We start from the raw sequence: 18,346 nt of genomic DNA, 5'->3' as shown, positions 1-18,346 counted from the left end.
TAAATTGAAGATGAGTTTACCTCCTCCGCTTCATTACTTGCGGTCGTCCTCAAACGTACATGGTTTGGCTTCCCTAAAACTCGTGGCTTTGATTTATATCTACGTTTTAATTGATTTGACATAAGTGCGATATCGAACCCCTCTCTGTTGGAAACAGGGAACAGATAAAACTGTTTGACCCCTCTCTGATGTAGACCGTGGAATAGATACAACTGTTCGAACCCTCCCTGATGTAGACCGTGGAATAGATACAACTGTTCGACCCCTCTCTGATGTAGACCGTGGAATAGATACAACTGTTCGACCTCTCTTTGATGTAGACCGTGGAATAGATACAACTGTTCGACCTCTCTCTGATGTAGACCGTGGAATAGATACAACTGTTCGACCTCTCTCTCATGTAGACCGTGGAATAGATACAACTGTTCGACCTCTCTCTGATGTAGACCGTGGAATAGATACAACTGTTCGACCTCTCTCTCTCATGTAGACCGTGGAATAGATACAACTGTTCGACCTCTCTCTCATGTAGACCGTGGAATAGATACAACTGTTCGACCTCTCTCTCATGTAGACCGTGGAATAGATACAACTGTTCGACCTCTCTCTGATGTAGACCGTGGAATAGATACAACAGATTAAGCAATTAGTAAACCCAGTGGTTATCTTGTCCATTTGACAACAGTATCAAGATTGTGACAGATACCGCATGAATTTGAAATACAATCTTAGCGCTTTTATCACAGATAGTGCATGACATTGATAATGAAATTATGTATTTGGTATTAAGTTAGTTAATGTGTATTGATATGCGTTCTTATAAATTAGTCATCGACCTTAAGATAAATGTTCGATTTAAAAGTGGTTCTTTTACGTCTTGAATCATAGATATGATTTTTGCCACAGGTGGTTAGCGTGTGGCTATGATATTAATTAGTGAAAACATCATTTTGAATGATAAATAATCATATTATAACGAAAAATTAAATTTTATGAAAAAAAAAATACTATCAAACATATATATATCGGTGGAACACGATGTAAGTAGTCGACGCCTGGTCACAGTCAGTCGAGACTGGAACCTCGTCGAAACATTGAGCTACGCTCTGGGAAAACTGGGCTTAATGCATGCGCTTTTAGTTTGGAGTCAGATTAGCCCGTCCAAGTCTGAAAACTGGACTTAATGCATGCGCTTTTAGTTTGGAGTCAGATTAGCCCGTCGAAGTCTGATAAGGCTTTTCAGAGACGTCAATTAACGTTTTTATGGAATTTTGCGTTTAAAGGCAGTCTTTTCTAAAAGACAAGTTTTTGAAATCGCAAAGTATCGTCCCTGATTAGCCTGTTCAGACTACACATCGTGAAACGCTTTTTAGATCCTGAAATGTTACTTAATGCTTGAACTCTAACATGCTTACACCAATGTTTCTTGAACAGGGTTTTCCTACAGTAATTAACCTTCGTATAGCACTTTTTGTTGTGGTTAGTTTTTATATAGCCTAATCATATTGGGCAGTGTTAACTGATCTTTAATATTTCTGTTTTTCGAAAAGAATACCCAATATGGCTAACGCACTTTCCGAAGAACACAGACGATCAGGGAAATTGTTACGCCACTTTAATATACGTCTTATGAGCAAACTTTGAAGGACATATTAGTATTGCGTAAGTCTTATTAGGTCAGAATCATGAGTAGTGTGCTAACCATCTTAAGCAATAAGTTCAATGTTCATCCCAAGCAATACCTTAATATTGAATATAAAAAGATACACATTTAAAAATGCGTGATCCTGAAAAAGAAACTTGAAAACACATTAATCAACAAAATATTAAGGTAAATAAAATAATATTAGATGCCGGTATATGAACAAAATATTTGAATAACATACACGTATACAGATGGGCCGCTACTTAGCTGAGGGTTGTTGTAAGGAAAGCTACTGTGTCAGCAAATCGATAAAATTGAGCATGGCTCTGGGAAAACCGGGCTTAATGCATTGTGCGATAAGTGTCGTCCCAGGACTGCACAGGCTTAATGCATTGTGTGTTTAGTGTCGTCCCAGGACTGCACAGGCTTAATGCATTGTGTGTTAAGTGTCGTCCCAGGACTGCACAGGCTTAATGCATTGTGTGTTAAGTGTCGTCCTAGGACTGCACAGGCTTAATGCATTGTGTGTTTAGTGTCGTCCTAGGACTGCACAGGCTTAATGCATTGTGTGTTAAGTGTCTTCACAGGACTGCACAGACTTAATGCATTTTGTGTTAAGTGTCGTCCAAGGACTACACAGGCTTAATGCATTGTGTGTTAAGTGTCGTCCCAAATCTGCACAGGCTTAATGCATTGTGTGTTAAGTGGCGTCCCAGGACTGCACAGACTTAATGCATTGTGTGTTAAGTGTCTTTCCAGGACTGCACAGACTTAATGCATTGTGTGTTAAGTGTCGTCCCAGGACTGCACAGGCTTAATGCATTGTGTGTTTAGTGTCGTCCCAGGACTGCACAGGCTTAATGCATTGTGTGTTAAGTGTCGTCCCAGGACTACACAGGCTAAATGCATTGTGTGTTAAGTGTCGTCCCAGGACTGCACAGGCTTAATGCATTGTGTGTTTAGTGTCGTCACCGGGCTGCACAGGCTTAATGCATTGTGTGTTTAGTGTCGTCTCAGGACTGCACAGACTTAATGCATTGTGTGTTAAGTGTCTTCCCAGGACTGCACAGGCTTAATGCATTGTGTGTTAAGTGTCGTCCCAGGACTGCACAGGCTTAATGCATAGTGTGTTAAGTGTCGTCCCAGGACTGCACAGGCTTAATGCATTGTGTGTTAAGTGTCGTCCCAGGACTGCACAGACTTAATGCATTGTGTGTTAAGTGTCGTCCCAGGACTGCACAGACTTAATGCATTGTGTGTTAAGTGTCGTCCCAGGACTGCACAGGCTTAATGCATTGTGCGATAAGTGTCGTCCCAGGACTGCACAGACTTAATGCATTGTGTGTTAAGTGTCTTCCCAGGACTGCACAGACTTAATGAATTGTGCGATAAGTGTCGTCCCAGGACTGCACAGACTTAATTCATTGTGTGTTAAGTGTCGTCCCAGGACTGCACAGACTTAATGCATTGTGTGTTAAGTGTCGTCCCAGGACTGCACAGACTTAATGCATTGTGTGTTAAGTGTCTTCACAGGACTGCACAGACTTAATGCATTGTGTGATAAGTGTCGTCTCAGGACTGCACAGGCTTAATGCATTGTGTGTTAAGTGTCGTCCCAGGACTGCACAGGCTTAATGCATTGTGTGTTAAGTGTCGTCCCAGGACTACACAGGCTAAATGCATTGTGTGTTAAGTGTCGTCCCAGGACTACACAGGCTTAATGCATTGTGTGTTAAGTGTCTTCCCAGGACTGCACAGACTTAATGCATTGTGTGTTAAGTGTCTTCCCAGGACTGCACAGACTTAATGCATTGTGTGTTAAGTGTCTTCCCAGGACTGCACAGACTTAATGCATTGTGTGTTAAGTGTCTTCCCAGGACTGCACAGACTTAATGCATTGTGTGTTAAGTGTCGTCCCAGGACTGCACAGACTTAATGCATTGTGTGTTAAGTGTCGTCCCAGGACTGCACAGACTTAATGAATTGTGCGATAAGTGTCGTCCCAGGACTGCACAGACTTAATTCATTGTGTGTTAAGTGTCGTCCCAGGACTGCACAGGCTTAATGCATTGTGTGTTAAGTGTCTTCCCAGGACTGCACAGGCTTAATGCATTGTGTGTTAAGTGTCTTCCCAGGACTGCACAGGCTTAATGCATTGTGTGTTAAGTGTCGTCACCGGACTGCACAGGCTTAATGCATAGTGTGTTAAGTGTCGTCCCAGGACTGCACAGACTTAATGCATTGTGCGATAAGTGTCGTCACCGGACTGCACAGACTTAATGCATTGTGCGATAAGTGTCGTCCCAGGACTGCACAGGCTTATCAGGAAAGATGCTTTTTGCACAGATTGGATTTGTGTTTAAATAAAAAAAATCATAAAAGCGGAAAGTGTCATCCCTGTTATGACAAGGATAAGTTGGGCCGACACTTCATGCACTTGCATGTAGCCCAATAATCCCATTTATGTGAATTTTATATGGAAGTCTCTTATCAAAATCCTGTCTTGGGGAAAGTGTCGTCCCTCGTTAGCCTGTGTGGAATGCGTAGGCTAGTCCGGGACGACGCTTTACACACATTATTACGCCTTTACTGACAGAGCAAGGCTAGTTTTTATACCTTAACGGTTGGTTACATTTTAATGTTTCTGCTATTTACAAATCAAGCTAGTAACATTCATATAGAATATAGTATGTTTGGCTTTGTTGTGATATCTCATTATGTCCGTAAACCCAAATAATGCCCACAGTGACATTTTAATTGAGCATTTCAAGGAATTGAAACACACGTACATTTTTTTGTCTGAACAATTATTTTGTTATGAGTGATAACAGTAGATATTATCAAATGCTAAACCTTGCCCCTATTCAGTATTTTTACATAATAAAAACAATTCTAGCCCTGTGCTATATAATGCTTATATTCAACCATTTATTTTTCTCTAGGTTATAGCTTGGTGTGCTATTTTAAATTAATTGATCAATCAGATATTTATCAGATATTTATTTAATTAGGTAAATAAGTCAACTTTCCTGTATCAATTTGTAAAGAACGCCCACTATCTTCATTCGGTAAAATATTTGCGATAACTTACTTTAATAATGAATTGCATAAATCATAATTCCCAACAAGTGTTTGGTTCTGAAAAAAAATTATGAGAAAAACTTTACTGCTGTCACTTGCTTTCTTAATGAATTGCAAAACTCAACATCTCCAAGTGTTTTGTATCTATTGCTTTTTGTCCCCTACCGGTGAAACTGGAGGGGACTTATGGTTTGCGCTCCATCTGTCAGTCTGTCTGTCAGTCTATCTGTCAGTCAGTCACACTTTTCTGAATCCTGCGATAACTTTAAAAGTTCTTCATATTTTTTCATGAAACTTGCAACATGGATAGATGGCAATATGGAGACTATGCATGTCATTTCATTGTGTTCCTACGTCGAGAATTCTGGTTGCTATGGCAACAAATATAAAATATACTAACAATGGTGGAGTTTCACCGGTAGGGGACACTATTGCTTGGCAATCTCTTTTTATGTGGGGATCTTTACAAGTGAGCAACCAAAGAGTTTTACTTGTATCAAATAACCACAGCTAGAGTTCTTTCCTTATCAGTGTGACTGTTATTATTTGTGTTTGTTTTAATGTAAGATTTTATGAATGAAACAATGTTGAGAAAAAGTTTGAATTGTTTATTTGAGCCTGGCTCTGTGAAAAACTGGGCTTTATGCATGTGCGTAAAGTGTAGTACCAGATTATCATGTGCAGTCTGCAAAGGCTAATCAGGGGTGATACTTTCTCAGGCTCTTAAATCATATATTGTTATTTGTATAGGGTGTAAACAAAATTGGTATGTATACCAAAAGGAAAGATATTATGGTACATAATAAGTTATAAATATATATTTGGTACCAAAATCGTGTTTTGCAGATATATTAAACATGCTGTTTTATAGTATAAATATTATATGTGTGTCATGTCATATTTGTTTATTGTATGTATTGTTACAAAATCAAATAAATTGTTTTGTTTGTATGGATCCAAAAAAACAACACACGACTGTGTGTTCAGAGATGTGTTCTGATATAGGTGGCCGTACGCTAACCCTCTGTCCATCATCATGTCTGTCTGTCAGTTCGAAGGTCCGTCCACAAATTTGTCCACACAACTTGTCAGATGGGGAGGGCTTTAAACTAAAATGTCTTGACAACAAAGCTGATAAATATTTGTTCTAAATATGTTTAATGTATACATGTTATAACTTTGTGTTTGAAGTGGGAAATGATTTAATATGCTAAAAGTTAGTATTATCAATACATGTATTATATTCCTAAGTATTCAAAACAAACAAAAACTTCGACAACAAAAGGGAAGCGTATATTTGTCATAAATGAATGTGGATGTTTGAATTTAAATGGCGTTTATGTATGCATTCCACTTGACTGTGTACTAATCGAATCACTGTTGATACATGCCAGTGTACATATCCCAAACAACCTTAATTAACATAACCACATAGTCACATAGTTTCAAAAAGTCACTTCCATTTAGTTAGCTTCATAATATCTTAAACGTCTTGAGTGACATCGACCGCTGGAAACTGCGCGTTTAAGTTTCCCGCGCACTACGTTATCAGCAGACGCCGCTATCACGGCATGGGCGTTAACAACCTCCATGTAGTTTCTATAGGCCGCGGTTTCGCGTGTAGTGACGTCATTGTGCTGGTAAAACACCAGCCGGTCCGTGTCCACCAGAAGTCCCGACTGAATAGCTTTTGACACATCCGCTGTATTACGATATTTGACGACCCAGCGGGATTCAACATCTGGTCGCGATGACCGGATATCGTGGGGATCGAACTGGATACTTCGCACCGGAACGTTGAGTTGAGTCTGTATTAGGTACTGCACCTGTTCGTGATTTTATAAGTAGTGGTTGTAGTAGGGGTAGTAGTCATAGCAGCAACAGCAGCAATAGCGGTAGACGCAGTAATAGTAGTATTACTGAATATGCTGGTTGCTGTAGTAGAAGCATTCTTAATTTATTTTTCCTCATAATTATTATTAGAAGTTATACTAGCATTAGCAACAGTGGTTATTGCAGTTATTTCTATCGTATACAGAATTCTTTTCTCTTACGCAAGATGAAATTTTTAAAACTGAACTCTACATAAAAACGCTACAAATCGGTATAAAGTAAGAGCATGTCAACCTAGATTATAAAACTCCAAACGTTCGGAGCGTTAGGATCGCGGGCTACTTTCATACGCCTTCATTCCTTATTTACTTTCATTTTTAAATCCTTTTTTTCTATCGTATACAGAATTCTATTCATCTAAGCAAGATGTAGTTTTAAAAACTGAACTCCAATTATAAACGCTACAAATCGGTATAAAGTACGAACATGTCAACCTAGATTATTAAACTCCAAACGTTCGGTGCGTTAGGATCGCGCACTACTTTCGTACGCCTTCATTCCTTATTTACTTTCATTTTTATACCTTTTTTCCATCATATACAAAATTCTATTCTTTTAAGCAAGATGTTGTTTTAAAAACTGAACTCCAATTATAAACGCTACAAATCGGTATAAAGTACGAACATGTCAACCTAGATGATAAAACTCCAAACGTTCGGAGCGTACGCCTTTATTCTTTATTTACTTTCATTTTTAAACGCTTTTTTCTCATATACAGAATTCTATTCTTCTAAGCAAGATGTAGTTTTAAAAACTGATCTCCAATTATAAACGCTTCAAATCGGTATAAAGAACGAACATGTTAACCGTAAATCTAGATTCTAAAACGGTATGATATTTGCAAAAGTTAAAGTTATAACTCGCTGCCCAAATCAGAAAAAAACACTTTATATATATATTTATATATATCTGAAAGCTACGAAACGTAGGCTTTCTAATGATATATGGGTTCATCCAAATGTATAACCTCGGCGCTTCGATGTGCGCTAATCGATAGCTACCAGTCACGTGACTAAGTTACGACACGGTTAAACGCGCGGGGGTAAAACATAAATGTTTATTTTTTGTGTTTAACGCGCTATAAATCCATAAATAACAACGGAAATATATACTAAAAGTTATATTTTTTAAAGAAGAATTAATAAGCACTAGATAACGTTTAAACCAATAAACTCGGATGGTTAGTTTTTGCATACAATTTAATTTACTACAGTAAGGGTCAAATACTCGATTCAACTCCTGTCAATATACGATCCGTGGCTAGTACATATGTAGTTTATAATTATACAATTATTATTTACTCGTTATGAAGGATATAATTTTATCAAGGTGCGTCTTTGCAATTTTAATACATTTTATGATTTGTGTCACTTATGCTCGGGTACTACTTAACTGTACCCCGGGTACGCTTAAGTATACTTAAATGAACCCCGGATACGGTGAATATAGTAACTCGCACACGGGAATTCGAACGCTAAATTGATCGTTGTCGGCTATATTTTTAAATATTAATGATGTTCATATTTATGTCAATATTCTGAAAAACAGCCATTATATTATCGATACTCCTGCCTTAAAGGCATATTGAGTTTTTCTTCAAAGATAATTTTATTAAGTATTCCGTAGCGCGTTTTACGACGTCGGATTTTTGGCGGGAATAATACTCGGGCGCAGTCTTAATTGACCAATCAAGCATCACTTAAAGTATCATCAGTAGCTGGTAGATACAACTTAAATTCTTTTTTTCACCAACAATACAGGACTAAATAAGTTACGTTGGTTGAGAACATTATCAAAAACTGGACATATAATGTTAAAAAGATGCGGTCGTGTAAGTGGAGTCTTAACCATGTATTACCTTCGAGTGGGGCACGTTTGCGTTGTTCCGGAAACTGAAAACTGCGGCGTTCGGAATACTGGGTGGTGTGTCACTGCGCATGTGCAGACTCGGGGCGATCTGGTCGATGTTGTCACTGCGCATGTGCAGACTTGGGGCGATTCGGTCGATGTTGTCACCATGCATGTGCAGACTTGGGGCGATCCGGTCGATGTTGTCACTGCGCATGTGCAGACTTGGGGCGATCCAATCGATGTTGTCACTGCGCATTTATCAAAAATGAGGCAAACATATTACATGGAAACGCGTGACAAAAAACACTGCGTTAATTTCAAATACTTGTGTTGTAAGTGAAAAATAATCTTATGCATTTCCTTTAATAGGTAAAGATACTTAAACAAATGTCACAATTAGCTCGTGCGCATAGCTTTCAAAACATTATCATGCACGTGAAACTCGTGTTTTGAGTACAAAATCGATGCAGATAAAACAGAGTGTTCAAAAAACGACTTTTAACACGAGTTTATCATGAATTATTATTGAAATAACAAGGCGTCATCGTTGACAAGGGTCGCCATTTTTCATATAATAACGCGTGTTTAAGGTAATTACCATCTGAACATTTGCTATTCATTCGGAACTGATTTAATTCAAGCATTGCATCTAATTTGTTTGACGAGTATACATAAAATTGTTAATTTTATTTTCAAAAATTTCATTAAATATAATTTTTATAGAATATATGTTAATTGGCCTGTATAACGGTTTAGAATTTTTCGGTTGTTGTTGTTTTTTGTGTTTAGCAAATCCAATCCGCTTTAATGGAAATTTGTGTAATAGAAAGCGTCATCTTCACGAAAATCCAGGTAAGGCGGAAAGCGGTTCCACTGCTTAGCCTGTGCGAACTGTACAGGTAAATCTGGAATGACACTTAAGGCAAATGCATTAAGCCTAGAATTCCCAGAACGAGCATTGTAAAATTTCATCGGTGATGGGAAAAAGGGAAGATTGTTATTGTGCAGTGCTACTAAGTATTTCCTATATAGCGCCCGATGGATAGAAAAGTAATCTAAGCATACAGGCTGGCACCTGAGAGCGAACAAACGATAAACAAACACACAAAAGAATACCGTGTGAAAAATTAATAGCGAACATCAATCATTTACTTATGACACGTGATACTCACATCTGAGGATCAACAGCGCCCCGTGCCGCGATCCCGCTAGGTGCGTCCGGTTTCTGTGGGCTCTCCTTCCGGGATCGCGGTGCATGCATACAACAGGCGCGGTGGCAGGTGGCATCATACACGCAGTCCGGGTCCAGCAAGAGGGTACTGGGCCGGAAACCAAAAGCGAGTAACTTCTGGTATTGGAAAGGACTGACTGGCTGCTGAAATATAATAAGTCAACTAACTGCGCATGGTCGAAGCGGATACTTCACCAAAACAAAGTTTTTTGTTTAATTAAGAAAATCGCGATAAAGAAGAAAATGTTTGAGTTGTGATTGTGAAAAACTTTTTATTGCACTTCTATAGGAAATGTATTTTTATAGCAATTTGAAATTTGTTATAATAAACATGTCACTATTGTCTCCATTAATTGCATTTTTGCGCTGAAAATTATAATACCTTTATTCGTAATTCAGTTAAGTGTTTGCATAGTTCGCTCAATCAATTGAGACAAATCCTACATACTGACATATTAAAGTAATCGCATCAGTTATATCCTTTTTGCTTATCAAAAACTGTTTCGAGCTTTGTCGTAAATTTAATAATTGTGAGCGTGTTTATATATATTATTTGCAGTCATTTACCTATAACGAATCTCAATAATGTTGACTACATCCGTACGTGTTGTACTTGTTAAAACGAAAACAAATAAGTGTAAGAAAGTGTAAGAAAATAATAATGGATCAAAATGACGTCATCGCATGCTGTTGTTTTTTATTAGAAGGACAATGTGTTGATCGGAGACATGATCGTAACCAGTAAAATATTTGATGCTCAAAACCAGTGACATGTCTGAACAAAAACATGTCGAGTCTGTCTAAATTACAAGGCATGCACCGATGTCTTAAGGGGAACGGAGAAGCTGGCATACGACTAAATTCAGTGTTTTAATTCAAAAGCTTTGTGTAATCCAAAGATTCGTCATGACAGACTTGTTAAATGTGTCCCATCTAAACAAAGCAGCAAAATGATTGAGGGCATATTTATTATTAAAATTAAGAAATTTCCTTAGGTTTCAAAAGTTGCCTTGGTCATTTCTTATCAAATTTTGTACCGGAAAATTACAGTTAAGGCTTGAATTTATGCTCACTGTTATTTCACATTAATACAAAATAATATCCTTAAAAAAAGTAAAAAGAAAATTATTGTCGGGAATTGAAACGAATTATTGAAAGTAAGTTATTAGAGAGGTCGAGACCTTGTTATTGTACTCCGTCCAAAATCGCACCGTAACTAAATATGAAACCCGAACGGAAAAAACTGGGCTTAATGTTTGTGCGTAAACTAAAATGGCTGTCCCAGATTAGCATGTACAGTACGCACAGGCTTATCTTCGATGACACTTTCTGATTGCATGGCATGATTTGTTTGAAGGAAATACAAGACTTAGCGAGCATCTAGGGAATTTCACAGGCTAATATGGAACGACACTTTATGGTCATGCATTAAGGCCGGTTTTCCCAGAGCGCTGCTAAAATATATACCGTATGAAGTTCTATAAGACGGGCTCTATTCATTTACCGACCATTTATATATATCGTATGAAGTTCTATAAGACGGGCTCTATTCAATTACCAACCATACATATATATCGTTTGAAGTTCTATAAGACGGACTCTATTCAATTACCAACCATACATATATATCGTATGAAGTTCTATTAGACGGACTCTATTCAATTACCGACCATACATATATATCGTATGTAGTTCTACAAGACGGACTCTATTCAATTACCGACCATACATATATATCGCATGAAGTTCTATAAAACGGACTCTATTCAATTACCGACCATACATATATATCGTATGATGCTCTATAAGACGGACTCTATTCAATTACCGACCATACATATATATCGTATGATGCTCTATAAGACGGGCTCTATTCAATTACCGACCATACATATATATCGTATGAAGTTCTATAAGACGGACTCTATTCAATTACCGACCATACATATATATCGCATGAAGTTCTATAAAACGGACTCTATTCAATTACCGACCATACATATATATCGTATGATGCTCTATAAGACGGGCTCTATTCAATTACCGACCTTTTACCTTTGCAGAGATGGACGATCTGTCTAGACCGGCGGTGTAGGGCCGACATCAACCGGAAATGGGCCGGCTGTCAACTTTATCAACGTCCGTTGAGGAACCAGTCCCGCCAAGCGCACGCCACTTCGAGAATAGAAATTGTGCATTATTAAGTCATTGTTTAGGCCTCGTTCTGGGATAAATGCACGTGCGAAAAAATGTCATTTCAGAGTAGCCTGTGTAGTCCGTACAGGCTAATAGGGACGACTTTCTCCGCATACATTTAATTTTCGTCCGGAAAAGACTTCCTCTTAACAAAAAATCCAGTAAGCGGAAAGGTTCTTATGCATAAACATAAGGATCATCTTTCCCATTATTAGGCTCGTCATAGTCTTGCTTTTCCCTCCCATTTCCTCCCGTAATGGACGTATTGTTCTATTTCATATGTATATAAAAATAATTCCAATATTACATTTGCTTTCAGTAGATGTCAAAATAATTTCTTTTTTTATGTTATTCATATTTGTCATTTTGTTTACATTTGAACAAAAGTTAGCTTTAGAATTTCGTTGAAATAATAACTTCATGACGTCAAAATGACGTCATTCTCAAATGAGTCGAGTAAATTTCGTTGTACGGTTAGTAGTAGTAGTAGTAGTAGTAGTAGTAGTAGTAGTAGTGGTGGTAGTAGTAGTAGTAGTAGTAGTAGTAGTAGTAGTAGTAGTAGTAGTAGTAGTAGTAGTAGTAGAAGTAGTAGTAGTAGTAGAAGTAGTGGTGGTGGTGGTGGTTATTGTTGTTGGTGGTTGTGGTAAAATAATCAGCAGGTTCAGTGGTAGTAGAAATAATAGTTGTTTTAGTAGTAGTAGTTGTAGTAGTAGTAGTAGCAGAAGTAGTAGAAGAAGTAGTATTTCGATGATGATGATGATAATGATGATGGTGATGGTGATGGTGATGATGATAATGATGATGATGATGATGATGACGATGATGATGATGATGATGATGATGATGATGATGATGATGATGATGATGATGATGATGATGATGATGATGATGATGATGATGATGATGATGATGAAAATGACGATTATAATCTTAATTATCATCATCATAATCATCATCATCACCACCACCACCAAAACCATCACTATCGCTACTATCTCCATCATCATAAGATGCACTTTCAATATTACCTCACAACTGTCGGCACAGAGCACTGAGATCCCGACCGTTGTCCCGACGACGTCGGTCGCACTTCATCCTCCATCAGTACGCCTTTCTTAAGTATGAGCGCCTGGCTGGATGTTGACATTACCTAGGCAACGGAACCGCATTTTAAAAGCCGAAAACCAAAAACATTATTTTTTATAAATTAAAGAAAGTCATATATTCATAAAAATAGATTTCAATCTGGACATCGCTTCGTATATGGATAATAAGTAAATCAAAATAAATAAAATTATGAAGCATTTTTAAACATTTTCATTGATAATTTGGCTAGCAATACAATCTGCATTACTGACAGCGTTTAGTTCAAACATATTTATTGTAGCTTGATAGCGTGAACAGCCCCAGACTTATCGTTACGCTCTCGAGTCCGTTTCCTGGTTTCATCAGTACGTGGTGTCTTTTGGGGAGATGAAGATACATGTAGAACGTTCCCTCTGTGGGGAGCGAACAAGTGACCTCTCGGTGTTTAAATGACAGCGTGTAGAATATGAACTATTTGTAGTGACGGACAGGGCTCTGAATCGCCCAGTACGCTTGATTTACCTCCCCAGAAAAAAGTTTGATTCCTGATTAATGCATTTTTAAATATTCCCAATATAATTGTTAAAATTTTAGCATATAAAAATGATTATATTAATAAGTTTTGGTAGTAAACACGTTTAATAACAGTAAACATCAATACTATAATCCTTCATTCAAACAATGTAACCTGTATTCTAGCAATTCGTGGCTATATATTAACTTGTATTCTCGTATTTCATAGAAAAATGTTTACATATTTTCGGATAATGCAATTACATTTACAAGCAAAAACTATGATCGTAAGACTTTTGGACTAAATATATTTACTAGTCATTTATTTTATTAATGATTAGTTGTAAACATTCCAAATTTCATAAATGGTTCCGTATCTACATTATATTATTGTGTAACGTAACAATACTTTGCGATGTCGATCTATTCTGACATTCATATGTTATTATTTGATTTACAATGAAGTATAGAATTTTTTATGTGAATAAAATCTTTACAGGCTTATCAGGGGCGACTCTTTCCGCTTTTATGCAAGTTTTTGTTTAAAAAGGAAAATCCAGTTTAAGCGGAAGGTGTTGTGTCTGATAAGCCAGTGCTGACAGTCTCATCTGGGACAACACTTTACGCACATGCATTAAGCGCCGTTTTCCTAGAGCGCTGGTCATATATTTATCAATTCGAAAAAACACACAATAAAGGCAACATGTTTCTATCAACAACCTTCGAGTACACTTTTAGACTTTTCTAATACATCACTTTATCATATCAATATAGCTTCCTTATTTTTGAACGGCTTGTGTTTCAATTTGGGCCATGGATATTTCTACACATATCTGATAATTTCTGAAAATTTAATTGAAATTGAAAAAAATAAATAAATAAAACTAAACAAATTAAAAACGTCACTTCAAAAATCAAATTCGCAAACTCGTACAACGTTAAATAATAACAATGTGAAAAGTAAAACGCATAAATTTACACGTCTTAATAACTGACCGGCTTGCAACATGCCGATTGAACAGTTTCGCTCCTGCATATCCATACGAGCCATATTGTTTTTCTTTCATTACTGTTATGTTTTCCTTGTGTAAAAACTTACCTAGAATATGAAATTTACAACAATTTGTGATTTTTCTAACGCATTAATTTTTAAAACTAACATAGCTCAGTAATGAGTGAATATATTTATTTAAAATTGCACATGTGATCATTTGACTACAATATAATGCAAGCTAACGATAAAATCATTCATCCGTGACGATCAGACGCTTTAGCAAGTGGGAAAGGTAGTCTGTAAAATACAAAGTGTGCGATTGCGCTCCTGAATATTCTTTTTTTTTCATTCGAGCTATATTGTTTTGTAAATTAATTTTATGTTTTCCTCATGTAAGAAACCTCCTAAAATAATTAAATTGAAATTAAAATGGAATTAAATCGCGTTTCAACATTTCCACTTGCAAAAATATGGAACCACGCCAAGCCCACGTGCTAAAGCGTCCAATCGTCACGAAAGAATTATTTTATCGTGAGCTTGCATAGAATGTAGTCAAAATGATTGTATGTAAAATTTTAAATAAATGTCTTTACTCGTAACTGAGATATTCAAGTTTGAAAAGTGATGCATTAGAAAAGTCCCAAAGTGTAACAAAGTCTGATTCTTCTCTTGACAAATCTACATTTATTACGTCATTTTTGGAATATATTTATGTTCGTGCTGATTTCTTTTCGTCCACATATGATCGTTGTTTACCTTACAATTAATACATAACTGAATCATTACTTACCCATCCGAAAGTGGCACTCTTTGTCAAAACATGCACAATTGTGTTACCATGACGTTCGATGTCATTGACGTATATAACAAAGACATAACGCCATCGATATAGTGACGTCATGTTATTGAACATAGTTTATCTTCGGTAGGCCGTCTATTGTTTTATAAAAAGCGTAGTAGGACTACATTACTGTAAGTAATTCAGTTCATTGGGAACAAATCATCATGGAGACATGCGTCTTTCTACCAATTTATTCTCATACATACGATGACGAATGCGTAGACGTAGACGTAGAGGTAGACGATTGACTAAACACAAATAAATTCAAAGTATAACAACGTAATTTTAAGCAATGTAAAATAATAATAATTATTATTCTAACAACTCATTTAAATTACATTTACACAAAACACGCACGTTACATTTTTTGAAAATATTTAATCATTTCAAATCAACCTTAATGATGATGTTATTTCAGGAATTCAATACGAATTAAAACAATATCTCACGTGTACGTTATTTTAGGAAATTATTCATCATAAGTGTCGTTTTGTTGTGGGCTAAATATTAAATTGCACCTCATATTAGCCGTTATGTATTTAATCAGACAGAGTCAATTAGGGTATATTTGAGCCCCGTTCTGATTTTCCACCTATATTGGATTTTTGCTCAAAAGAGACTTCATTTAAACGAAAAATTCCATTAAACGGAAGCCTGCTCGTACTAACACAGGACGATACTGGAAGCACGTGCATTATGTCCAGTTGTCCCAGTTTTGTATGTTTTATTTTTGTGTGTACTTAGAATCCGATTACATAAAGCATCAGATCGTAAACACACAAAACATAAATTTTGAAAAAGAAAATGTTAACCGAACAAATTGCCAACAAACCGCATATGAAATCGGAAAATATATCTGGATTTTGTATAGATGTTTGCTATATCCTTTGTAGACTTACCTCATAATGCCGTTGCATTAAATCGGTATGTTGCGTATTCCGCACGTCCCCAACTTTTTTGAACACGGCCACTAGAATTGCGCCGCGATGTGGGTAAACGGGGCTTAATGCATGTGCGTAAAGTTTCGTTCTAGATAATCCCGCACAGGCTAGTCACAGACCGACTGCACAGGCTAATCTGGGACGTCGCTTTACGCACTTGAATCAAGACCAGTTTTTCCAGAGCGAGGCAAAATTCAACATACACCGATTTCAAGATGAATAGCAGGTATCACCGAACGTGAGTATCGACGATGTAAATACACGACAAATGTGGCGTAATAAAACCTACCCAGAAAAAAAGAACAGACGGTTCGCAATTTTGCAGTCACCATTTAATTAAACATACCTATACATGTATTATAATATTAAAGGGGCCTTTTCACGTTTTGGTAATGTGACAAATACAAAAAAAATGGTTTCAGATACGCAAATGTTCGTTGTAGTTATGATATTTGTGAGGAAACGGTAATACTGAACATTTAACAGGCTCTAAAAATCCAACATTTGCATCTTTTGACGATTTACAAACCTGAAAATAATAAAGCGTTGCAACGCGAAACGATTTACTCATTTGGATAGTTCTGTTGTTGTCGTTATATTGTATGACACTACGAGGATTGCTATATGAAGTATACAATACATCATTCATTTTATGAGCACGGATGGTTGAGTGGTCTAAGCCTGGTGTCAGTGGTTCGAGCCTTGTTGAGGGTTACTTTTTTCTTTTTCTTTTTTAAATTTTATTCTTGTTTTTTTTTTATTGCAGCTTTTTAGATCCAATGTTTAAATTGATCAATATAAAGCATTTAATGATGAACTTTAATACATGCAAAAATATGTGAAAAGATCCCTTCAAATCTCATTTCAGTTGAGACCGACTCAACTTGCCGTCTCGACTTAAATATTATTACTTGTTAAAGATGTAAGCAACGTTCTTCAAAAGGAGGTCAATTTATAACCTTCCGCGGGAAATCGTCTACCAATCTAACACGCAAATAAACAGTTTCCAGATGAAAAGGTAACATTCTCTTACTTTTCTTATTGATAAAACTAATATGATAATAGGTGCTACCAAATTTACGGGCAAAAGCTTATTTGATGGTTGGTAAAGATAACACGGTTAATATATGTCTGCACATTATCATGCAACAAAACATTCAATTTCCTAACAAAACAATATGTAATTATGCAAAGCAATAAAATATCATTTGTTTAAATCTTTAACTAGTTTATGAAGCTATGCTTTTTGTATAGTAACCCCTTGTACTGTTTTCAAACTCTTAAACATGTATTTCATTTTTTGTTTCATTTTTCAAAACAATGTAAGAATTAAAAAAAAAAAATCTCGCGAAACTGTGTTTTATTGATGTTTTCCATATGCAGGGATGCCATTTATGTTTTAGGGCAAGATTAGTTCTAAAACAATTTTATTTAACTTAAGCCTAAAAAAGAAAGGTGCCGTACTTCATTATTTTGGTCCTATGTCTAAATCATCGACATCGTAAATGTATCCCCTGCATATGTAAATGAAAAACTTTTTGTACTTAATTAATGTTAATAAACATATAAATTCAACAATGCTTGCGGGAATGTTTGCATCTTTCTTGAAAGAAGTGCATAGACCTCATTCAATGCGCAAAATTACAAAGACCAGAAATATCACCTTTGGCTTTGGACACAATACTCTTTGCATATCTTCCACACTGTTAGAGCTTATGCCATGAAATGTGGTAAACTTATTGTATTTTTCTGAATCCTCAGGAAATAACAGTTGGTAAAAACTATCGCTTATGGCATACACAGATTGAACATTACTAGGTTGGTGCTAAAGGAGAAAATACTAGTAGCAAAAACTTAGGTTTATGATGAAGACCCACATCATAAGCTTAACGCTAAATATATGAGTGTACCTGTCACTTTATGTGTGAGACAAAAAATAAACAACAACATACTTATTATCACGAATTTACTGTTTTCAACAAGAATTGTTTTACCAGTAAATAATTTACCAAACCATATTTAAATAAAATATAATCAAATATTTTTCACCTGAATTTAATTACATTATTTCGTT

General features: G+C 36.4%; 2 protein-coding genes across 6 annotated transcripts in view; both read right to left on the bottom strand.

Annotated features, from left to right (window-relative positions):
* Positions 1-18,346, bottom strand: part of LOC127875434 (uncharacterized) — a 666,243-nt gene that overhangs the window by 370,574 nt on the left and 277,323 nt on the right. The window lies entirely within an intron of this gene.
* LOC127875460 (uncharacterized) lies at positions 5,864-15,383 on the bottom strand. 5 transcript variants are annotated; one of them, XM_052420554.1, is made up of 6 exons: positions 15,281-15,383; positions 12,926-13,047; positions 11,750-11,876; positions 9,643-9,845; positions 8,478-8,718; positions 5,864-6,534 (listed from the first exon to the last, which is right to left on the bottom strand). In XM_052420554.1, exons 4-6 carry the CDS (start codon positions 9,729-9,731, stop codon positions 6,190-6,192), a joined length of 675 nt encoding a protein of 224 aa, XP_052276514.1. In that variant the 5' UTR covers positions 9,732-9,845; positions 11,750-11,876; positions 12,926-13,047; positions 15,281-15,383; the 3' UTR covers positions 5,864-6,189. The 5 variants fall into 5 exon arrangements, with proteins under 5 accessions (XP_052276514.1, XP_052276487.1, XP_052276496.1 ...); XM_052420527.1 differs by having other exon boundaries at positions 5,864-6,552; positions 15,281-15,382; XM_052420536.1 differs by having other exon boundaries at positions 5,864-6,552; positions 9,643-9,842; positions 15,281-15,382.

Source organism: Dreissena polymorpha, chromosome 1 (assembly GCF_020536995.1).
Source record: "Dreissena polymorpha isolate Duluth1 chromosome 1, UMN_Dpol_1.0, whole genome shotgun sequence".
Classification (NCBI taxonomy): domain Eukaryota; kingdom Metazoa; phylum Mollusca; class Bivalvia; order Myida; family Dreissenidae; genus Dreissena; species Dreissena polymorpha.
The sequence above is the reverse complement of the archived record's forward strand: the minus strand, read 5'-3'. Positions and strand labels throughout refer to the sequence as shown.

Excerpts from the sequence above, each read along its gene's own strand:
- LOC127875460 (XM_052420527.1), bottom strand. The coding sequence starts at position 9,731 with ATGCATGCACCGCGATCCCGGAAGGAGAGCCCACAGAAACCGGACGCA. Across the intron at positions 8,719-9,642 it reads GGCGCTGTTGATCCTCAGAT|TGACAACATCGATTGGATCG; the intron begins GTGAGTATCACG and ends ATAAATGCGCAG. Across the intron at positions 6,553-8,477 it reads CAAACGTGCCCCACTCGAAG|GTGCAGTACCTAATACAGAC; the intron begins GTAATACATGGT and ends AATCACGAACAG.